We start from the raw sequence: 25,354 nt of genomic DNA, 5'->3' as shown, positions 1-25,354 counted from the left end.
AGAAAGAAAGAAAGAAAGAAAGAAAGAAAGAAAGAAAGAAAGAAAGAAAGAAAGAAAAAGAAAGAAAGAAAGGAAGAAAGAAAGAACTTCAGTCACTGTTTTTGCATTGTTTGATTTCTGGACTGCCATAAAATTCTGGCCTAGTTTCATGGGCTTAACAATATCACCAGATCTTTCTACACTATTTTTATATGGTACCAAACCTGAGATGTGAATTAATTGTGAGTTCTACCAGTATCACCAGATATTTCTACACTATTTTTATTTAATTGTGAGTTCTACCATGTCTGATGCTGTTATGTTATGAAGCAACAAAACCAGAGCTACTCAACTTCATATTTGTTTCTGAATGACTGCAACATGCAAAGTCTAATTTCTGTCCCTGGTGATTCCTGGCCCATGTCTTTATGTGATATAAATGACACCCAGCCTAGTACAATGAATACCAGGCTGTCAGCTTCTTTGTTTTCAGAATTCATTCCTAGCAGCCTTTTCCTTTAGAAAGTGTTTTCAAAATCCATCTCTAATGGAATTTAGATTTGTCTGGATAATGCAAGATAATTAAAGGGGCTAGTCTTACTTCAAATACTATTTGTCATCATTTTCTTTCCTCTCATTTATTTATGTAGTTCTATACACCAATCTCCCCAGGACTTTTTCTATTTGTGTCTTTAGTTGTAGCTACTAGTTTTCCTCATTATTAGTGAGGAATCATCATAAAATTATTGACCTGAAAATACATGAGATTGACATGAAAATAACTTTTGGAGATTCCCTACTGACACCACCTTCAAACTTGATACTGAGCCATGAATAATTACCCTGTGTGTTTGATTTTCTTTAGTTAATTTTGTATCAATATTAAAGTAGTTTGTTCTAATCCATACTTCTCTGGTTTCCCTATAAGAATGTGTTGTGTAACCAGATCAAGTTTCTTACTAAAGATGAGATACATGCTGTCTGCTCCATTTCCCTTATACACTAAGCTTTTTCTTCCACCATAGAAAATTATTATTTGTTTATAACTTTTTTTCTTGAAGAACCTAAGAGATGAATTTCTAGGGATTTATAAAACCACTTTGTCTTATGTACTAGGGGTTCTTAATCTGGAGCCTATGGGTCCCCAAGAGGTCTGTTGGATGGATTTCAAGGGGTTTGTGAATGGGTAGGAGACAAGTTTAAATCTTTACATCACTATAATTGGTTTCTTTTGTGATCCTCTGTATTTTATTTATTTAAAAACATTATGTAGGGAAGGCATTCACAGAGTTTTCTGTGGACTGCAAAAGGGGTCCTTGATACAAAAAATGTTGAGAACCCTTCCTATATACTGTTACAGTGTGCATTTTAGACATTAATACTGGTTAAGGTAGGAGTTTGATAAACAACTCTGTTAAGTTCTAGGCTGTGGCTTATACAAGTCATTTAGACTAAGTATCAATTTGAAAAGATTTTTTATATAAGTAGTTTTGACTGTAAATGGATATCACCTTATAGAGACCTTGGGACATAGTAGACCCTCAGTAAATTCTGATTGATGCATTAAAAGTGAAAGTAATTTCCTATTCTTTTAAGCTACTAGATGTATAATGAAGCTCCATTAAACTTTAAGGAATTTTATATTTGGCTTATGCCAGAGAACTAGCTCCTAAGGAAAAGCTCATTTGGTACTTTGGGAACGAAAACCCTCTTGGATAGGTGAAAAACAGAGTTGACTTTTATTTGGCATAGTGGATAGACAGTTAGCTTGGAATGATATAAGACCTGGGTTTTCACATCCTGCTTCAGACACATACTATGTGAACCTCTGCATGTACATAATTTCTTAGTACCCAGGCAACTTTCTAAGGCTAGAAGTTGCAGAGTAAGGGCCAGTCTGCTTTAGAGTAAGAAGTTTTTCCATCTGGGAGTACCTTATACCACTGGAATCACGGGTCCCATTTTGGTCTTTAGCCTTCCATGTAGGGACTTTTACCAATGTGCTAGGGTAGTTGGTATGCTGCAATGGTGACCCACTAGATAGTGAGCATTTTCTAAAAGTTCCTAATTCCTCATATGCTGACAGAGGGGCAGCATTGTAGGGGAGAGAATACTGGGGTTGGCATTCAAGGACCAGGCTTGTGGCTCTGCTCTGACATTTACTGTTACAATAGGTAAGTCCCTTCATGTACCTGAGTCTGTTTTTTCTCCTATAGATGGGTATAACAATACTTGAAATATTTATCTCACATATGGGTTATTAGGAAAATACATTATATGCTACTATGTTTTATAGTAATATATTATTATGTTGTGATTACTTCTTTCAATCTTACACTTTCTAAGTTAAAATTGTTGTTTTTCAGTAGTTTCAGTCATGTCTGGCTCTTCATGACCCCATTTGAAGTCTTCTTGGCCAAGTTGAAGTGGTTTGCCAATTAAAAAAGAAGCAATATTAAAATATTTACATAACATTATCATGCTTATTTAGTCTTGTAGATAAAAAAGTGTTAAATGAATGAGAAAATGGAAAACAATTCAGAACCTTTTGTTTTACATTAAAAAGAAAATAAAACAAAATAAAAATCAATTTCTTAGTAAATCCAAGAACACTCAATACATATGTACTTTGGATTTCACAAGAGATGCTGTCCTCAAGTTTTTAAAAAAAATATAAATTTCTTTTAAGTGCACTAAGGTAGGAGGCACTTGCTCTATAAAAGAAATGTGTGGTGATGTATCTCAGATGTCAAATATGCATTTCAATGAGGTTTTTTTTTAAGCGGGTTCTATTCCTTGTATTTCTTTCCATTTTGTTTAAATTTATATTTTTATTCTGAGTTGAAACTCCAAAAAATTAGCATTGTCATATGTGTAGGAGAAAACAAACAAAAAAGGGACTGTATACAAAACTATTATTCTCTTTTATACTTCCTGCTTTTAATGTTAATATAATTTAATATGATAAATATTAAATTATATGTATTAAAACTAAGAAATGTAAAAGAGATCAATGGTTTAATATACAATCTTTTGTGTTATGCTGTATATATGGATGTAGATATGGTGTCTATATGTTTATTAATATCTATATCACATATATCTAAATTACTTTCAAAATTGTCCATCATGTTTGTGATTCTGTCTAAATTTTCTTCTTTATCTTTTGAGCATTTAAAAATGTTTTAATATTCCTGATCCTTTTTTTATTTTGGTTTTAAATGTCTTTGACTATTTATTTATTTTCTTTCTAACTTTTTTTTAATTTCTCAAATGCTTTATTAACTTCTGGTTTACATCATTCATTTCTGCCAGATTTTGAGTTACAAATTTTCTCCCTGTTTTTCCCCTACCTACCTCCCCAAAATAGCAATTGCCATCCCACAGGTGGGATTCACAAGTTCTGGGTTTTAACACAATTAATCCAAAAACCAGGCCAATACAGGGGGATCTTTAAATTCCATTACTATTACAATAGGATATCCCCTCCTCCAATCTGCTTTCTCCCATATCTTCTCCCATAACTCCTTCAACATTTCCAGGAGGTCATGGTGGATCTCTATGCCCCAGTGCCTGTATATCTTATTTCTCAATTACATGTAAAACAGTATTAATAATATATATATATCTTTTTTTAAACATTTGATTATAAAACTTTGAATTCCAGATTCATTTCCTTCCTCCCTTGTTACCCACCCTTACTGGAAAGATAAGCAATTCAGTATAGGTTGCACATGTGTAGATAATGCAAAACATTACCATAGTAGATATATTGCAAAAGACTGACTATATTTCCCTCCCTCCTATCCCATCTCCCACTTGTTCTATTCTCTACTTTGATCCTGTCCCTTTTCAAAAGTGGGTGCTTCCAACTTCCCTCCCCTCCAGTCTGCCCTCCCTTCCATCATCCTCCCTCTCATTTCCTTCCCCCCTACTCTCCTGTAGGGTGAGATACCCTATTTAGTGTGTATGTCATTTCCTCCCTTAGCCATATTCAATGGGAATAAGGTTGACCATTCCCTTTTGCCTTCCTGTTCTGCCCCTCCATTGTAACCATTTTCACTTGCCTCTTCTATATGGGATAGTTTACCCCATTCTGTTTCTCCCCATCTCCTCTCATTATATTCCTCTCTCACCTCTTAATTTCACCTTTTAAGTATCATCCCTTCCTATTAAATTGGTCCTGTGCCCTCTATCTATGTATACCTGTAAACATATATACACACATTCACATATGTATTCATATGCCATATACCCTCATATATAGACATATATATATTCCCTTCAACTATTTTCATACTGACAAAATTTTCATCAGTTACAATTATCAATTTTTCCATATAGGAATGTAAATAGTTCAACTTTGATAAGTTCCTTATGATTTCTTTTCCCTGTTTACCTTCTCATGCTTCTCTTGCTTCTTGTATCTGAATGTCAAATTTTCTGTTCAACTCTGGTTGAAAGTCCTCTATTCCACTGAATGACCATATTTTCCCCTGAAACATGATACTCAATTTTGTTGGGTAGGTGATTCTTCATTTTAATCCCAGCTCCTTGGACTCCAGAATATCATATTCCAAGCCCTTTGATCCCTCAGTATAGAAGCTGCCAGATCCTGAGTTATCCTGATTGTGTTTCCACAATATTCAAATTGTTTCTTCCTGGCTGCTTGTAATATTCTCTCCTTGATCTGGGAATTTCAAAACCTTGATATAATATTCCTAGGAGTTTTCTTTTTGGGATCTTTTCCAGGAAGTGATCGGTGGCTTCTTTCAACCTCTATTTTGCCCTCTGGTTCTAAAACATCAGGGCAGTTCTCTTTGAAAATTTCTTGGAGGATGATTTCTAGGTTCTTTCCCTGATCATGGCTTTCACATAGTCCAATAATTTTTAAATTCTCTCTCTTGGATCTATTTTCCAGGTCAGGGGTTTTTCCAATGAGATATTTCACATTGCCTTCTATTCTTTTATTTGTTTGGATCCATTTAACAGAATCTTGATTTCTCATAAAGTCTCTAGCTTCCATTTGCTCCAACCTAATTCTGAAGGAATGATTCTCCTCAGTGAGCTTTTGAGATTTTTTTCATCTGTCAAATTCAACTTTTTAAGGCATTCTTCTCCTCATTGCATTTTTTAGCCTTTTTTGCCATTTGAGTTAGTCTCTTTTCTAAGGTGTTATTTTCCTCAGTCAGGATGTTGACTCTCATTTCATAATTTTCTTGCATGGTTCTCATTTCTCTTCCTAATTTTCCCCCACTTCTCTTATCTGCTTCTTAAGGTCCTCTATGGCTTGTAGCCAGCTCGTATTTTTCTTTGAAGCTTTTGGTGCAGGAGTTGTGACTTCACTGTCTTCCTCCTGTTCCATGCTTTGATCCTTTTTGTCACCAAAATAGGAGTCTAATGTTGGATTCTTCTGTTTGCTTTACTTCCTTTGCCTGGCCATGTTGCCACTCAATTACTTGACTTTTTGGCTTTTTGCCACAGAAGTCTCTGCTACCAGATTGGGGAGCTTCTTTGGAAGTGCTGGGGTTTTCTCAGCTGCTGGAGGTCTTAGTTGGGTGCCCTCTTTGAAGCCTCCACACACTCTGGCAAGCTGTTCATACACCCCAGGACCTCCACGCTAGACTGCAATCTAGATCCAAGCAAGTTAAAGCAAGAGTGATTTCCCCTCAGATTGGTTGCTTGGTCCCCCTACAGTCTACAGGCCAGGAGATGAAGCTGCCATGTGGTGGTGGCTGCCACAGCCCTCAGTGGCTTTTCCCTCTAGGGGATAAAGGCTGACACACTCCAACTACTGAATCCCAAAGTCCACACTGCACTGACCTCTCACTTTGTCCTTAGCATCTATGTGTTGATAATTCTGGAAACCACCACAGCTGCTGGTGATCTGAAGTCCCTCCAGCTGGTGGTTGGTCAGGTCTGCCCTGGGGCTAAAACCTCTGGTTTGTGGGGCTAGGGTAGGCTCCTAGATCTATGGGCTGTCCAATTCCTGCCAGCCTACTGGGCTGTCCTCAGTGGGAGGTTAGCTACTCTATGTCATTTTGTGGGTTCTGTAGCTCCAAGTTTTTTCAGAGTCCCCTTTTACATGGGATTGGGGGAGGTGGAAGCTGGAGCCCCACAGAAGTCCTGTTTCTACTTCTCCATCTTGACTCTGCCTCCTGACCTATTCCTGATACTTTCTTAAAACAAGATGTGTCTGCATATAGGGAAGTAGAGTAGAAATTTGAAAATACTTCTATCATATGCACTCTTTATTTCAGTGATTTATTCATATTGCCCTAGCAGCACACCACATATATACCTCAGCTCTTAAAAGTTGTGCACTGTTGATCTTACAAGAAGAACACATGGAGTATCAACATTTTTCCTGTAGTTTAAGCTCATTAAATTTAAATTATTTGCATTCAAGAATGAGAAAATGTTATTATCCCTCTCTTACCCAGACTGGAGTACATTGACCACTCATGGGTTTGATTCCAATAGTGATTCAGCAGAATCATTTTAGTTTGCTCCATTTTTCTGACCTGATATGGTTTGTTCCTCCTTGCTCCTCCTGGGAAGCCATGTAGCCCTTTGCTTCTGGGAGCTCACCATATTGCTGTTGAATTTATTGCAGAAACTTGCCGGTTTAGCTCACTGTAACTTTGAATTCCCAAGTTCAAGTGATCCACCAACCTCAGAGTCCACAGCCCCAGGGATTACAGGTATGCACCACCATGCCAGGTTGTGTAAGTGAATGGATTTGTTCAGGGCAGGGGTGGGTAACCTGTGACCTTGAGGCTACATGTGGCTCTCTAGATCTTCAAGTGTGGCCCTTTGACTGAATCTAAACACATAATCATTAAATCAGAGCTGAAAGAGGCCTCAGTCTAGTCCAGTCTTCATTTGAAGCAAGGGTCTGCTCTCCAACTTAATAACTCATATATGGTGCTTAGATTTTTCAAAATGTTTTCCTCAAAACAATCCAAATGGGCAAGGTTGTTAGAGGATAATCGTTCCTGTTTTACAGATGGAGAAACTGAGTCTGAGAGAGGTTGCATGAGTAGTAAATCTTGAGGCTAGTACTTCAACTTCTGGTCCTTAAATAACCCAACCTTGCTTTCTGACAAACAAATAATCATATGGCCTTAACAACAACAATTTCATTTATATAGCACTTACTATGGGCCAGGCAGTATACTAAGCACTTTATAATTATCACTTCATTTGATCCTCACACTAACCCTACAAGGTAGGTGCTGTTATCATCCCCATTTTACAGTTCAGGAAACTGAGGCAAACAGAGGTTGTAACTTGCCTAAGGTCACATAGTATTTGAGGCTGTATTTGAACTCATGTCTTCCTGAGTACAGGTCCAGCACTCTTTCTTCTGCTTTACCTAGATGCTTCTACTGAAAAACCTTCTATTAATGGAGAAAGCAACACCTTGTCAATGTGGTTTATGATATTTTAGAATTATCACTAATTATTAGGAAATTCTTTCTTATGTCAAGCTTAAATCTCCTTGTTTTGCCATGGCTGTAAGTAGAGCAGTATATATACTGGGCTTAACCCCAGTAATGGGTGGGAAACTTTAACTTACTCCATACTAGCTTTCATGTTTAAATTGTTCTAGATTGGGAACTCCCTATAGAACTATTCATCTTTTAATTTCTCCAATTCCTGTGCCTGTCACATAGGCACAAGTGATGAGGGTATTTTAGGGTGGAGAACATGTCTTCACTGTGGATGGATAGTAACTGACCTTGTTTTCTAATTCAGAGCACCTGGGGAATGACTGACCTTGACATGATCTTTAGACATAGTCATAGGCCATAGAGCTGGAAAGGACTTTAGGGATTAGGGGATTATACCCATTTTGTTTACAGAGGCCAGGGGAGGTCTGGTGACTTCAAAATCACAGTCAGGTAAGGGAGATATAGTTCTAGAATCATGATGATTCCTTACAATGCAATAATAGACAAGTTAGCTGTGGTCATAGATGTATATGAATTCTGGGCCACCTACCCAACTTTCCCCTATACACCTTTTATTGGTTTATTTGTTGTTATACCCACCACCATCTATATCTTACCCACCATCTATAACAAGAATTATGTTTTTATTTGGAGGAAAATGTGTTCCAGGTTGTGAATGGCCAACTTGCAATGTTTAGATGTTTAGAACATCATCCATTTGTACATTGAGTAATACCTTTGAGGCATATCTCAAATCACCTAGAGTGTATTCATCATCTCATTCAGCTCTGGAATTATAGAGTTTTAGATCTAGAAGTGACCTTTGAGATTAATTCCCTCATTTTATAAATGAAAAAAAAACTGTGGCTCTAAGAGGTCATCCCATGTATCCTGTTTTATTAATTATATGACCATGTCCAGTATTGTGCATCTATAATTCTTTTTGTATCACCAAATCAACAAGGTTTCACAAATTTTCCATAGAGAGCATACTAACTTTATGTTTAAATTTTCATCCCTTTCCCTTTATTAATCTCTTTTTATACATAGCATGTTTAACTTTTCCAGTCTATTCTTCTGACCTTTTTACATATGCATAGACATTCAGTATTTCTGCTATCTCTTATAGTTTTTCTTCCTATCTTCTAACAATGTAGGGATTTTTTTTGTTCTTCTTTCCTTTTTCTTTTAATAAGGTCCTGTAAACATTTTCTTTTAAGGGTAGTTTGTCTCTGTAGTTTTAAAAAAAAATTTCAACAGGATTACTGAAAGAAATGAATAATCATTCAATCACTCAGAGCCATCATCATCAAAATTAAATTAAAGGCAGTATATTTTCAGTCATGTTTAACTTTTCATGACCCCATTTGGGATTTTCTTGGCAAAGATACTGGAGTGATTTGCCATTTTCTTCTCTAGTTCATTTTACAGATGAGGAACTGAGGCACATAGGGTTAAGTGACTTGCCCAGGGTCACACAGGACAGATATGAACTTAGGAAGATGAGTCTTCCTGACTCCAGATCCAGCATTCTATCCACGGCACCATCTAGGTGCCCTACAGTATATTCTAGTCACTTCCTATTCCAATCCATCCTCTACTTCAATGCCCAAGTGATTTTCCTAAGCAAAGACATAACTGTGTCATTACACTACTCAATAGGGGTAAGTGGATAGTGCATAGTACTTGGGATCAGCAAGACGGGTTCAAATTCTGTTTCAGACATTCACTAGCAGTGTGACCCTGTACAGATGACAACTTTTCTGTGCTTCATTTTCCTCTTCTGCAAAATAAAGGAATTAGATTCAATTGTCTCCAAAGTCTCTTGGAGCTTTAAATCTATGATCCCATTACCCTATGAACTCTCAACAGGAGAACAAAAGCACTTGTTCATTGAATGGCAGAACTGACTGATAATCCCCCTGTTCTTTCTTTCTGTCTGCATCTGAACAACCAAACAACGACTACACCACGTTGAGTTTTTGGCTTTTCTGGGAGGTTTGTGGTCTGATTTTAAAGGCCCATGAATTGTCTGCTGTCCTTGCTACATGACTCTGCGCTGTCTACATTAACTAGTCTGTAGCACATCTGCCTCTCTGATCTTCTACCAAGTATTCTTCTTCTACTGTATTATCACAAATGAGGCATTTATACATTCATCTTTTGTTTGTGCAGTAAGTGAAAACAAGTTTGTTCACCCTCTTTAAGCTCCTTGGGGGCGAGGACTATTTCCTTCTTGTCTTTTTATACCTAGCATTTAGCCCACTGTCTAGCATACTGTAGGTGCTTAATAAGTTCCTAAAGTAGGTGTGTTACAAATGTCTATTGATTGCTTGATTGGAGCAGCATTCTTACACATAGGTCATAGAAAGCAGCATCTCAGGGGCAAATATTTCTGCCCTGATATTCATGTACATGCCATTATCAGTCAGCAGTCTATAAATCTGGCTGAAATGAATCCAGGTCACTTTGCAGCCCTTTGTCCCTTATCCTGTCAAAGCTAGTGCATATGGAAGCACATCTCTTATACCTCGTGGATCCTCTGTCTATGCCCTCTGTGCTTTGTGGGCAGCACTCACTGCACATTGGCTTTGGCTTAACAAGGGGCATTTTATAGGCTAATCAGCCCAGATGTTCCAGGCAGCTGCCACAGCTTTCCTTGGAGCTCTAGGATAGCCTTTGTGAACAGAACCCTGTCATGGGCCAAAAGCAAATGGATAAGTTCAGTTTTCATAATTTCACTTTTCCAGTCAAATAACCAGAGTAAGGCCTCTAAGGTACTTAAAATTCATTTGCAGGAGAAGATCTCCTCATTCCCTTTGTGGATGTTAACCTGATGTGATTCTGTAAACACCTTGATTTTGGTTCTGCATACAGTGTTACTATCCTCAAAGATATCAACATATATCAAATTTATCCTACTCTTATGCAATCTATCTACTGTCTCAAATCAACATATGTCCAGAGAGGACTCCATAGCGTATGCAATTTTATTAAAATTTCCTGTCAATGTGTACATGGCCGACAATCGAATGATATGAAAGCCTTCTGCAGCTTGCTAGGGATCAGTGATGAGCCCTCGATTTTTCTGCCATGTGGGATAGTGTGGTGAAAGTTAAAAGAGCTGACAGATTCATAAAAGGAGACTGGCTTTCTTAGTAGGCTTTTATCCAGGAACAAGATGACCTCCAACATTTTTGGTGCTTGACCACTTGTGAAGAGAGGCATTGCGAATGGAGTGGTAGAGAAGGCTTTGGCCTCTTTCTGCCAAGATCTAGACTACATTTATACTCATCCATTCTCTACCTTCTCCCTTTTAGAACCTTGAACTATGCCACTGGACCAACTGTAGATCCTGATAGACCAGCTTTACCCTTACTTTGCCTTGATACAGATCTTCACCTCACTTCCAAAACATTTCCACATATCAAGTCCTTCCTTCTTCCAATTCTTTTTGTCTTGTTTTCTCTCATTATTATTTAAGCACCTTTAGGGCAAGGACTATTTTTTTTGCTCTTTTTTGTAGCTTCTCTGTGTCTCTGTCTCTCTTTTTCTCCCTTCGCTTTTTCTCCTTCCCTCCCTATCTTTTGTTGTTGTTGTTCAGTAATTTCAATGGTGTCTGACTCTTCATGACCCCATATTAGGTTTTCTTGGCAAAGATAATGGAGTGGTTTGCCATTTCATGATATATAGTATATAATCATGATCAATCCTTATGATCCTATGAGATCATATATAAACCTCATGGGCCTTAAGGTACAAAGGATGGATTCTCTTTTTCCTGATCTTTTTCCCATTTTACATCCATTTAAGTTTTGCTAACCCTTCATCCTCTATAATTCGTGGAATATTGACTCTTGACTTGTCTGCAAGGCTGCAAGAGGCATAGAGACCACTGTAAATTTTTTCACAGATGATAGTGCTTGCCTGGCATTATTTGTTATCAATTCCTCTTCTTATCCTTTATTTTCACTAGTTGTCTGTGCCTCCAGTCAGTGAGCCCAGTCTTCCTTATTTGGACTCTGATTATTTTTGACTACTTCTCTGAGGCAAAGTCTTCCCAATTTTTCATAGTCTTTACATGGCATCATCCTGATTTCCTGAACAGATTTTTGTAACTATCCCTTTTCTTCTACATCAAGCTGTGTCCTTCTTGCCATCTCCTATTTTGCTTTCCCCCCTGATTTGTGTTTTCTGGGCTGTCAGGAATTTTTTAGTCCACTCAGCTGCCAAGGGTAGCTTTTTGATGGTGCTTCATCAATCTCTTAAAGATTTATCCTTTTTCTATCTCTTAAAGATTTATCATTTTTAAAGTCCCCTACCTTTCAGCGTGCCAGCCAGCATGTCTGCATGCAATAGTTTTCTCAGCAGTTTTCTTTGAATTTTCGTTATTTGAACTTGTGCATTATTGAGGGCTATCTTTGGTCAGGGAAGTTGATGGTCTAATTGGTTAAAAATTATTCTTTCAATCATAGTAAAAGCATGAGGCAAGCAACAACAACAACAAAATAAAACCTGCTTCATGTGTTTTAGGATGAAATACATTTGACTGTGTATCTTCCCACTGGGATCACTCCATGTTCCCAGTCAGTTTTTCCTCTTCTGAAAATGTGTGATTTCAATCAACAATTATTTATCAAGTGTTCACTCTGAGCCATACACTGTGTTAGACATTGTTATTACACTATAATAAATGAAATAAGCCTTCTTTGCAAGAAGTTTGCTTTCTGATATAGTAAGATTCATGATAAAAAAAGGGACTAAACACTTTCCTGTTCATTGCCTTTCCTCCAAATTTCTTGATGTAGTTCTTACACTCATCAGTCCCCTGCCTAATGATGACATTGCCATGAGTGACAGCACACATGCAGTTCTCTTTCACGACTCCTATATCAGTTTTCTACTTCCATGATAAGTTGTAATTAGGAGTTGTTAAGCCCAGACCAAAATCCAATGCTCTTTCTACCACTCTTTCATGCTTCTTAATTGTATTGCAATCCTGCTTTTGAAATTTATTTCAAAACAAACCCACCAAAAGGTTCCATCTACATTGAATATTCTGTCCTATCAAAGACTCACATAATTTAGAATTGGAAAGGGGAAGGAATAGAGGTAATAAATATCTATATCATGACTGTTATGTTATTTCCATATATAAAGTCATTTGATTTTCCCAACAACTTGAGATAGGTACTGTTATTATCCCCATTTTTCCATCAGAAAACTGAGGCTGACACAGGTTAAGTGACCTGCCCAGAGTCACATAGCTGGTAGGTGTGTGAGGCTGATATTGAACTCAGGTCTTCTTGCCTCCATGCCTGTCCTTCTATCCATTGTACCACAAGCTATCTCTGGTCCCTTGTAAGGGGCCAGAATGACCATTTAGGATACCCAAAATGAAATCCTCACTATAAGAATGCATAAAGAACATGCCAGGTAGTCAGGAATGCTATGCTGAGAGCAATACCATTGCTTGTTCTCCTGAGTAGTGGAAGAACCAATGTTCACGCTTGCCCAGGATGTGGCCCACACACAGGCCTACCCTGACAAACACATCACACACTCCATATAGAGCCATATTTTCCACCATAAAATATCTCATTATCTTTATCTTTACCTCCATTAATTTTCTTAGATTGTTCCTCCTTTCCTTTCTCATCCTTTTTAATTTCTCTGGATCCAGTCAAGGAATAGGCGTACGGTGTGGTACAAAGAGGGCTACAATGCATTCTGGACTTTATTTCTAAAATAAAGATAATAACAATATCTAACGTTGATAGAGCACTTAATTGTTTTCGAAATGTTTTATGTTTATTTTCTTGTTTGATTCTCATTATACACATGGGACTAATTATGTCACCTCCCCACCCCCATCAGTAAAGTTTAGTACAGGGGTGGAGAACCTGCAGTCTCGAGGTCACATGTGGCCATTTAGTTCTTCAAGTGTTGCCCTTTGGTTTGGATTCAGTCAAAGGGCCACATTTGAGGATCTAGAGGGCCACGTGTGGCCTTGAGGCCACAGGTTCCCCACCCTGGTATGGTGTTTTACTATCAACTCTGAGATGAAATATGAAATCCCTTGTTTGTAATTCAAAGCCTTCTATAACGTGCCATATTCCTATTTTCCAATTTTCTTACACCTTACTCTCAAGGAGGACTAGCACCTCCGGGGTGAGGGCGTGTCCAGCCCTTTTCGGGGCTCATCCACCTTTGGCGTCTGCCTGGCATTCAGCTGTCACCTGTGGCTCCAGGAAGCTGTAGCATGTGTGGTGGCCACACCTCAGTAAAATTATCTTGGTACACTGTCTAAACCAGGTAGGTTGAAGGTAACCAACAGGCCTCAAGCCCAATGATGAATTAAGGGGATGTCTACCCCAAGCATGTGAAGACTTCCTTGGCAGAATGGGCGGATGAGAACAATTTGTTCTAATGGCTATGAAGGTGACTGAAGCAAAGGTTGTGGACCATGTAGATCTTGGTCAGACATCATAAACACCAATGTCATCCACTGTATCCCGGGCCATTACCAGTCATCTCAACTTTTGTCTTGCCATTAGACTCTGATAACTCTGGAAGAGAGAGTGACTTCCTACAACTCTACCTCACTTAAATCCAGTTCACATACATGTGAGGACTTCACCCATGATGTCACTGGTCCTTTTCAAAAATGAAGGATAAACAAAAAACAAACACCTTGTTCCCTTTCCTACCTCTCACCTACCATGAATTCTCTGATACAAAGACTACCCATCTTGCTGTTCCTCATGTAAGACACTCAATCTCCTTACTCTGTGTTTTTCAGTGGCTGTCTTCCATTCCTGGAGTGTTCTCCCTCCTCATGTCCCTAAATCCCAGCTAAAATCCCACTTTGTACAAGAAGACTCTCCTGATTTCCCTTAATTCTAATCTGATATACCTGAATGTTTGTACATAACTGTCTCCATGTTGTCTCCCCCATTGGACTGTGACCTTCTTGGTATAGGGGGCTGTTATTTGCCTTTATCTGTATGCACAATACCTAGCTCAGTTTCTGGTACATAGTAGAAGCTTAATAAATGCTTTTTGACTGCCAATAACCTTATGAGGAAGGTGCTTTCATTACCTCTGTTTGCTAGAAGAAGAAACAAACGTTGAGAGAGATTAAGTGATTTGCATGGGGTTGTTTACACAGCTAATATGTGTCTGAAGCAGGATTCAAAATCAGTTCTTCCTGACTCCAATCCAACACTCTATGTACTAGGCCACCTAGATGTTCCTAATTTATTTACTATTACAAGATGGATGCCAGGATAAAATGAGATAATGTAAGTGAAAAGGTTATAATGTTATATAAATGTCAATTATTGTCATTTTTATTCTGAGACAAGTATTCTTTGTTGTCTTTTCTCAATAAAACCTTACAATGTCTTCACTTCTAGTTTGACCCTAGTTAATTGTTTTTCATTGTCTTTTTCCTACCACCAAAGGGCAGTGGGTCTAGGGGAGAGAGCTAGTTGGGAAGACTTGAGTTAAAATCCTTTCTGTCCTGGAACCTACCTGTGTGAAGGTGGGCAAGTCACTTAGTCCTTTGTTGCTCTGGGCAGATCTCTAAGACTCTTAAATTGAAAAGAACCTGCTACCCTGTATAGTTAGAGAGGGAGTCTTTACATCTGGGAGTTCTTTACACCAATGGCATCACAGGTCCCATTCTTATGTCTTTTCCCTCATCTCTTTCTGAAGTAACTTCTCAATGTTTTTTATTCCTATTAAAGACCTAAGTCTCCATTGTGCCATAGGTAGAGTCCTTTACTTGGAGTCAGGAATACCTGAGTTCAAATCTTGCCTCAGATGCTTTCTAGCTATGTAATCCTGGAAAAATCACTTGCCTCTGCCTGCCTCAGTTTCCTCATCTATAAAATAGGAATAATAATGGCATCACCTTCCAGGGTTGTTGTAAGGATCAAATGAAATAATATTTGTAAAACACTTTGGAAATTTTAAAGTGCTTTACAAATTATATAAACTATTATTATTTAGATGTTCCCAGATCTATTGTTTTATTTCCCTTCCATTCAGAGCCCTCAAAACCAAGAAGATTACCTCTTACTGGGTCATAGCCCTATTCAGCTTGCATTGATATGTTCTTCACCACAGAATGTACATGTGGTTTTTTCTCTATCTTTGGTTGTCCATCCTCTTTCTCTGTGTCTCTGTCTCTTTTTCTCCTCTGTCTCTGTCTGTCTCTCCCCCTCTTTCCCCTGTCATAAATGGCACTTCTGTGTATTCAGCCTTTGCCCTTGAAATGGTCTCCCTGAAGTGCATTACACTTGGATGATTTCCTGAGTAGTATTTATAACAATCCTTGATCCTCTATTTCAGCCATAACCCTCTGCTCTCAATTTAAAAGCTTCTGGCAGAGGATGGCTAACCAAGAGTACAGAATTTGGAATCAGACATCCAGGGTTCATATTCTATCTTTGGCATTTATTGCCTCTATGACATCCCTGGGCCTTAGTTCCTCATCTGTAAAGGCTAGGGATTAGACTAGATCACCTTTAAATTCAATTCTAGTTGTAAATATTCATTTTTATAGTCCTCTGATCCCATCCCTCACTTTCCACCATTTTGTTTCATATGTGTTAGACTATAAACTCCTTGCGAGCAGGAACTGTTTTTTTCTTTTTCTTTGCATTCCATTCCCGGAACTTAACACAGTGCCTGATACCTATTAAGTGCTTTATTTTAATTAAGATTAAAATAGATTATTATTCAATCCAAACCTTAAATGCCTCTGTTACTTTAACTGGCACAATGAATATGGCTATCTCCATAACTTGGTTACAACGATCTCTCTCTCCACTATTTCATTCTTGAAAACAGTGAACAGAGAGGCTTTAACCTTGGCCTCTTTACCAGAATTACCACAAAATTCTTCCAGCTGGCCTGTCCCATTTACTTCTATTACTTTCTTCAAAAATAAATCCAATGTCTCTGTGGATCTGAAACTCACATCAAAAGCCTTACTTCTAGAGATTTGAATTACTGCAAATATGTCCCTAGGGTACATCCCACTTGAATTAATAACGAGAGTCCCTACCACCACATAATCTCTTTCTGGGCAGCTGCTCTCATTCTTTTGAAGCAAATCTTCTCTTATAAGAGTCTTCCCCCATCTTCCTCCCATCCCAGAAATTGCAGAGGTTTTCTTTCAGAATGTCCCATTTTCCTCCTATTTAGGAAAGACAAAACAGATAAAGTGAAACAAGCACTTGCCTTCCCTTCTTTTCAACTCCCCATTCTCTATTCCTCTCTTTCTTCATCTTGCCCTGTTTTCCTGTCTTCTTTCCTTAAAGTTCCCCTTTGTAGACTGACAGCTGATCTTCAACATTCCCTGTAAAATATTCAGGGCTCTGCATAGCTCAGCTCCCATGGCTCAGTTTCTGTTGCTTTTGATTTTTTTCCTTTCTCTACAAAATTCTGTATTTCTTGGGCCCATTTCATGGTTTTCCTGACTTCTAATTCATAGATCTTATGTTTGACCCATCTATCTCTTGCCCCTTCTTTTTCATTCCCCCTGATATTACTGTTTCCATCCTCTACCCAGAATGCTCAATTTACTCGCAGAGATAAAACTCATTTCAGCCTTAAAACAGTCAATGAAGTAAGTGGAAAAGGAATTATTGGCAACCCATAGATGAGGTAATTGAAGCCCTGGGGAGTTAAGGGGACTCATTTATGATCACTCAGTCAAATGACAGAACAAGAGTGAGACTCCAGGACTGCTACCTATGTATAGTTCAGTGCTTTTTCCCCAGTACCCAGCTACTGAAATTCTCAAATCTATCTATGAACTTATTGATTTTGAACATTTCATTCACCAGTGCATGGCGACACACTTACCCATTTAATGATCCTCTGCAAAGGGGCTGGGAGGGTCCACCCAATATGCTTGAAACTTTCCTTGATTTCTCTTGACTTTGTGAAGACACCAGCAGAGCATGCTGGCCCCCCACCTGTTATTTATCATCCTTACATGACTATCCCAACTCCGATTTCTATTATTATACCTATCCATGAGATCTCTTCCTCCTGTTCATCTCCAAATTTCCTCATTCCTTATGCACTTACTGTTCTCATACTCATTTCCCTCTCCATTTTCCTTTGTATAGTATTCATTTTTAATTCTTCAGAGAACGCTTTTCCAATGCACTTGTATATTTTCTGAAAGTTACCCTTGATGTCTAGTTCATATATGTGAATACATATATATACACACATACACACAGGTATATAGTTTTATATATATATATATGTATATGTGTGTATACACATACACACATATAGAAATGTATATATGTACTTATATATACATATACATACATACGCATATAAAATAAATACATATACATGCACATACATATATACACATACACACAGAGGTGGCATAGTGACTAGAGTGCTGGATCTGGAGTCAGGAAGACTCATCTTCCTTAGTTCAAATCTGACCTAAGACATTTACCTAGATGTATGATACTGGTCAAGTCACTTAACCCTGTTTGCCTCAGTTTCCTCAACTGTAAAGTGAATTGCACAAGGAAATGGCAGAATACTTCAATATCTTTGCCAGGAAAACCCCGAATTCAGTCTTAAAGAGTAGGTCATAAGTGAAATGATTGAATAACAATATATGTGTTTACAGTATAACTTATATGTATTTATAATTTATATATAGCTTTAATATTTGCAAAGTGCTTTACAAATATTATCTCATTTTATATTCACAATGCTGTGATGTAGGTATTATTATTATCCCTATTTTACAGAGGAGAAAACTGAGTGAGGTTAAATGACTTGCCTAGTATCACACAGCTAGGTACGTTTCTGACACTGAATTTGATCTCAGGCCTTCCTAATTCATAGTTCAATGCACTATCTATCCCATGTGCTACCTAATCGTCTCAACAAATATAATGTGCATGTATATACACACATATAAATATATACATATGTATATATGGAGACAGAGACAGAAAAAGACAGAGAGGACAGAGACAGAGAGAAAGACAAAGAGCTTAAGTTTAAATACCTCCAGATACTTCCATAGTTCCATAGTTTATTTGAAGTTGAGGGAACTAATTTCATTTGCCCTTGAAAACATTTTTCCTTGCTACTGTATAAATGAATGTGGTAATAGCTGGTATTTATATATTACTTTAAGCTTTGCAAAGGCTTTGTGTGTGTTCTTTTATTTGATTATTATGTGATTTAGTGGTAATAATACTGGAATTGGGAGCCAGATGTCAAAGGACTGGGTTCAAAGTCTGGTTCCAGTACTATTACTAACCCTCTTTTTTAGTTTCTTATCCACATAACATAGGGAGTGGACAAGATGGCGGGTAAGTTAGTTTTCTTCTAACTACAAATCTGTGTGATACTATGAGCAATCCTCGAAAGGAAGTACTTTTTCAAACCCTTATTTTATGGATGGGGAACCTTAGGTACTGAATGGTTAAGTGAGTTGCCCAGAGCCAAACAATTATTAAGGTCTAAAGAGGTATTGAAAACAGGTCTGCCTGGCTCCAAGTAGAGAATCTGCCTTAATTAAAAAAGCTGAATTCAATTGATGTCTAGAGAATATCAACATGTTAACTGATAGCCCAAATAAGATAATATACATAAAATTATCTGCAGTCTTTACAGAACTATATAAATTCCAGTTATTATTAGTTTTATTAGAGAGTCGTCATGGCATCATGGCTAGAAGGGCAATAGAAGGGCAGCCTTGGAGTCAGGATGATTTGACATCAAGGTCTGCTTCTAAGACTTACTGGTGGAGTAATTATGGGGAAGAGACTTAATTTTTAGTTCCCTAGGTAAAGTTCCAAGATTTTAAGTTTTAGATGAGTTGCTGATCAACCTCCTTTTCTTCCTCCTCCTTATTCTTCTCTTCCTCTTCCCTTTCACTCATCCTTCTTCCTGCTCCTCCTCTTTTTCCTCTTTCTCTTTCTTCTTATTATGATTAATTTTTATTAATTCTTAGATATTTCAATTAGATGTTAAGATCAAAACTAAAATGAGTTTTTCATTAATATTTAATTTGTTTGGCCTGAATAAGAACTTTAGAAAATGAGAATGCTGAGTTTTAAAAGTGATTGCATTTCATTCTCTTCCCTCTTTAATTCTTCTGCTTAAAACTCATAGAAATTAGTTTTCAAGTGCCCTTTTATTTGAAGGCTCTCATGCTATGTTTTAGATATTCACAAACTGGCAGTGTTTCTTGGTTTTTCCTTTTCAGTCATGAGTTGGTAAAACCTTAAAGCTATAGTCCAGTGAGATTTCTCTTTAAGAACCCGAGCCTTTTAGAGTATATTCTTATAACCTTTTTTCTTTATTTTTTCATTTTAGTTCCAAGTGCAGTATTTGACTTACAACTTTTAGAAGTTGGAGCCACACTAATAAGCATTACTTGGAAGAAACCACGACAGCCCAATGGAATCATTAGTCAATATAGAGTACAAGTGTTCGTTTCAGAGACAGGACTTATTTTGGAAGATACCTTGCTTACAGGAAAAGATGAGGTACTGACTTCTATTTATTTATTTTTGATGATTTGGTTGGGTCTGTCCTTGGGGACCTTAAACGTATTTCCTGTTATCTACATTCAGGAGTATATCTAATGCAGCCCCACAGCACAGAGGCAACATCCATGTGGTTTAGTGGATAAAGCAGGAGTTCTTAACCTAGGGTCTATAGATTTATAAAAAAAAAACATTCGGATAACTTTTTGTTTTTCAATAGAATTACATTCATTTGCAATTTGCTTTATTTTATTTTTTGGATTTAAAGAATGTTATTTTGAGAAAGGGTCCATAGGTTTCACCAGACTGCTAAAGGGGACAAGGAGACAAAAAAAGATTAAGAATCCATAGTATATAGAATTACACTTAGGTACAGGAATTCCTAGGTTCAAATGCCAGCTTTGTTACTTACTACATGTGTTTCTTACATGTAGGCAAGTTACTAAGCCTCTCTGGGCCTCAGTTTCTTTTATCTGTTAAACAGATAATTATAACTGTAGCACTACTTCATAAGGTAGCCATGAGGCTCCCAAAATAATATTATGACTACAAAATGCTGTATAAACATGTGAATATCTATAAAATGAGAGAGCTAGGACTAAATGACCTTGAAGAACCATTCCACGTTCATATCTCTGAGTATCACAAATATATCAAGAGCTAAAAAGTTCTTCAGAGACTGTTTAGCACAATTCTATCATTTTACCAATGAGCAAATGGAGGTTCAGGAATTTAGGTTCTTTGGCCAAGATCATATAATAGATAGTAAGTATCAGAGGCAGGATTTGAATCCAGATCTTCCAATTTTATATCCCTGGTGTTTTCTATTATACCATGCTGCTTCCCTAAGTTTATGAAGTAAATTTGAATAGTGTTGGGCATTAGTCTCTGAGCTTTTTTGCTCATGCACCTCTTTCAGTAAATATATGAATATGTATGTGTATATATACATATATACATACAAATATATATGTGTATACATAGGTATGTGTATGTATGTTTGAACATGTTTCACATCTTCAATATATGTATATCTGCTATATTTACATGTTTACATATGTACCAAAATACTAATAACAGATTCCTTTTAAAATTGAAGATGACACTAGAGATAATATGGAGCCACTGTAATTTATTGACTAGGATAGTGATATAGTGAGGCCTGCACTTTTGGAAAATCCCTTTGGCATCTGGGTAGAGACTATACTGGAAAAGAGAGAGACATGAAAAAGGGAGGATGGTTAAGTTCATATTGTAATATTCAAGAGAGAGATGAGACAAGGGTCTGGATGAAGGTAGTGAAGAGAAGGGGACATATAGGAAAGATGTTATGAAGTCAGAATCGAGGAGATTTAGCAACAGATTGGATATGTCACATTTGTGAGAGTGAACAATTGAGGGTGACATTAAGGATATGAACTTAGTGATTGGAAAGATGATAATTCTCTCAAAAGTAATAGGAAGTTCAGAAGAAGGATGTATTTAGGAAAGATAATGTAATGAGATCTACAATGCAGATTGAAACCATCCACATATGCTCATCTTGTACAACTCACTTTGCCCCATAAAAATGAAAAATGGCATGAGGTATTGGGGGTGTGTTTGTCTTACAGACCACTTCTCGAGAACAGAGTTACCCAAGGGTATGGAGCTGAAGGTTCTCTGCTGCAGCTGTGAGTTGTGGGTATTCTAGGAGGAGAGATTTTCCAAATTCCACTTGTACTAGTGCTGGTACTCAAATGACATTAGGCTATGACTGCCCCTCAAGAGACAGAAAAGGAGATTCTGGTATACTGTGTAGCCCAGAAAGTGGAGGAGGGAGTGAAAGAATGTTGGAACAAGTCCTGGGCCTGGTTGTTATGGAGAAAGGTGGAAGAAGATTCCCCTTACCACTTTCAGAAAGGTTGATTGAACTTGCCTCTACTTTGGGGATCATTTGTGTAGATAGCTCATCAAAGGAATTTAATATAGTACCTATGTGGATAAAAACTCATCTCTGTATCTTACTGAAAGAATCTTTGGTGATAGATTTTTTGTTAGGAAACTTCATATGTCTACTGTTGTCTGGTTTTTGTTTTGTTTTGTTTGCTTTTTGGAGGGCAGTTGGGGTTAAGTGACTTGCCCAAGGTCACATGGCTAGTAAGTGTTAAGTGTCTGAGGTCAGATTTGAACTCAGGTCCTCCTGACTCCAGGGTCAGTGCTCTTTTACTGTGCCACCCAGCTGCCCCATCTTGTTGTCTGTTTTACAGTTTATTGTTATTATTATCATTATTTACAGAATCATAGATTTAGAGTCGGATTTGGAGATGACACTGGATCCAATCCTCTCATTTTACAGATGAGGCACAGAGTGCTTGTCTTGGCCCAGGTCACTCAACTAGTGTGATTTGGAATTCAAACGTAGGTCTTTCTGACTCCAACTCCAGTGATGTCCGCACCACACCATCCTATCCTCTCATGGTATAAATGTGACCCTGGTTCTGAAGGCTTTGTCATTGGAGTGCAAACTAGCAAATCCTAACAAATTCCATCCAGGGTAGTTCGGTTCAATCCAATCCAAAGCAGTGCACTAAGTGATTGTCTATTTTATGATAGGCATTATACTAGGTTCTAGAGATTCAGATAAAAATAGAAACAGGAGGCAGCTAGGTGGAGTTTGAATCCAGCCTCAGACACTTGACATAAAAACTAGCTGTGTGACCTTGGGCAAATCACTTAACTCCAATTTCCCCCCCCCCAAAAAGTAAAAATACAAACAGTTCCTTTTCTCGGTGGGGTTACATTCTACAAGAGAAATCAATTGGCATATGGATAAGAAAATACAAAACATATACAAAGGCACTTTGGGATATGGAAATTGGAGGGATCATTTGATAGAAGCTTTGAATGGAGCTAGAGATGGCTGAATGAGAAGGCTTTGGGTTATCCTAACAAAGTTCTCTGAATCAGTCATATGATGGCCAAACTAAGGGAGGTCAGAGAGTCACATTGCTAGAGAATTGGTCACCAGGTGATGGGTGTTGTTTTTTGGGTGGTGGTGAATCTACACAATAGTTCACACTGATCACATTTATAAAGTCACAGGGGATCTATACTCTGTATCAGTGAGGGAAGTATACAGACTGGAGAAATCATATATCTTTCAAATATTGAATACAGATTATGATCATTTTTGTCTATAGGTGAACTGTCTGGGAGGTCTTCACACCCTGTCCACCTTTTTAAACTTCAATTGATATGTCTTTGCATGTCATAAAATATTTTGTGTAGTGGATCCAAAGAAGAGGAACAATTTTAAATAGTTGAATAAAAATAATTTACCTATATACTAAGAGTTAGGGGTTAGGGGACCAAGGAGGAGAGCAAATTTAGGCTCAATTTAGGAAAGCTTCCCTACTATAAAAGCTGTCCAAAAGTGGAATGGGCTACCTCAGGAGGTAGCATATCCCCTTTCAATGGGAGTCTTGAAGATTAGTTACTTGTTGAGTTTGTTACTGTTGTTGTCAAGTCCTTTCAGTTGTCTCTAACTTTTTGTGACCCCATTTGGGGTTTTCTTGGCAGAGATACCAGAGTGGCTTGCCATTTTCTTTTCTAACTCATTTCACAGATGAGGAAATTGAAGCAAACAGAGTTAAGTGACTTGCCCAGGGTCGCTCATCTAGTAAGTGTCTGAGGTCACATTTGAACTTAAAAAGAGGTCTTCTTGCTTCCATGCCCAATGCTCTATCCATTGCACCACCTAGCTGCCGAATATGTTATTAGTTTTATATACAATGTGTACATGTATGTATACACACATACACATATATACACACACATGTTGAAGACTACAACTTTTGTGCCAAAGGGGACCTCTATCCCTGTCATCACCAACAATAACTCTCATCAGTGGGGCAGCCTGAGCTAACCTTGCTGAAACAGTGAAGTATCCTGAAGGAGAGACAAGGTTGGTATATGCTAGGCAAGTCAAACCTTCACTATCACCTCTCCTCTGAGTCTGGTAAAGATGGCCCCAGGGCAGCAGAGTCCCTCCTTCTAACTGCCTGGTCTCAGTGGACATTCTTCAGGAAAATATATCTTACAGAGATATGACATAGAAGCTGTCTCTGCAGGTGCTACAACCCTTGCCTGCTTGGCAGCCATAGCTACTGAAGACATGGAAAATAAAGTTCATCCAGAGCACCGTTAAATCATTCAGCATCAGAAATGGAAAGAACACTGAGAAAGTCACATCACCATTTGTTTTGTAGTTGCTCCCCAAGGACTATGGGGCTTTTTGAATTGATCCAGTTGAACCCTTCTTGGAAAACTCCTCTGTTCATCTCTCCATGGAAAGCCAAAGAGCTTTCCTTTTATTCAGCCGCGATTTAGTCTCTTCTGGCTTTCTTTGCAGAAATAATGCCAATATGGATAGAGTTAAGTTTTTGTAGTAATGTTTGAATTCCTTGATCATCAGGGAGCATAATCCCAAATTCAGAGACCTAACAGTTACATAATGTATTAATGGGCCATTTCTTAGACATCTTCATATCATACTCTTGCATTTTCAACTCAGCACTACAGCTCTTCTCCTGGAACCCTGGTCTTTTGATTTGTGTCCCTTCACTATTTATGGCCTGATGTAGACACACAGAAGAGCAATTCTTTGACTATCTTTTGCCATCCTGATAAGCATGTATTTCCACAAATCTTCACTGTTTTCCATTTCTTGCTCTAGAAACAGTAATTAAATTAATGCAACCATTTTGGAAAAGGATATGTCAATGAATTTCTCTATAATTTCACTCAACCTCCCTGAGACTTTCCTGATCAAAACACAATTCCTAGACCACCATTCCTGTATGTGTATTGTTTTCTTATATTAGAAAGTAATTTCCTTCAGGCTAGGGGCTATGTTGATTTTTTATTTGTATCCTTAGTGCTTATAACAATGCCTAAGACATAGTAAACATTTAATAAATATTTTTTCATTCATTCTTAGGATTTTCTGGTTCACTTTTTACTACTCCATTAATGTCAATATTCTATCAGAAGGAGCCACTTAGGATTGATGGCTGTTAGGTACATTTTTTGTTTTGTGGATCTCCGTGGCCAAAATAATTCATTACCTCCTAGCCAGCATTCTGGCAGTACACTTTTCTGTGCTTAACTAGGCTGGTCTTCGTATAGCAAAGTCTGTCTCTTAAGACCTCTCCAGCTGGTTAGATCCTGTCCAAATTATGTTGGCAGAACTTTAAAGACTATAGGATCAGAAAGGCAATATGATATAGTGGATAGAAGGCTGGCCTTTTATTCAGGAAGACCTACCTCTGACATGTACTGGCTATGTGACCTTAGACAAGTTACTTAATATCTCAGTGC

The 25,354-nt window shown here is 37.8% G+C and overlaps 1 protein-coding gene across 1 annotated transcript in view; it reads left to right on the top strand.

The window, feature by feature from the left end:
• Positions 1–25,354, top strand: part of PTPRQ (protein tyrosine phosphatase receptor type Q) — a 291,670-nt gene that overhangs the window by 49,037 nt on the left and 217,279 nt on the right. Inside the window, exon 10 of the mRNA XM_069094772.1 lies at positions 19,821–19,993. Coding sequence (XP_068950873.1) covers positions 19,821–19,993 — 173 coding nt within the window. The remainder of the gene's footprint in view (positions 1–19,820; positions 19,994–25,354) is intronic.

Source organism: Petaurus breviceps, unplaced genomic scaffold, assembly GCF_028583685.1.
Source record: "Petaurus breviceps papuanus isolate PSGF00001 unplaced genomic scaffold, PetGlider_PUasm1.0 221, whole genome shotgun sequence".
In the NCBI taxonomy this organism is placed as follows: domain Eukaryota; kingdom Metazoa; phylum Chordata; class Mammalia; order Diprotodontia; family Petauridae; genus Petaurus; species Petaurus breviceps.
The sequence above is the reverse complement of the archived record's forward strand: the minus strand, read 5'-3'. Positions and strand labels throughout refer to the sequence as shown.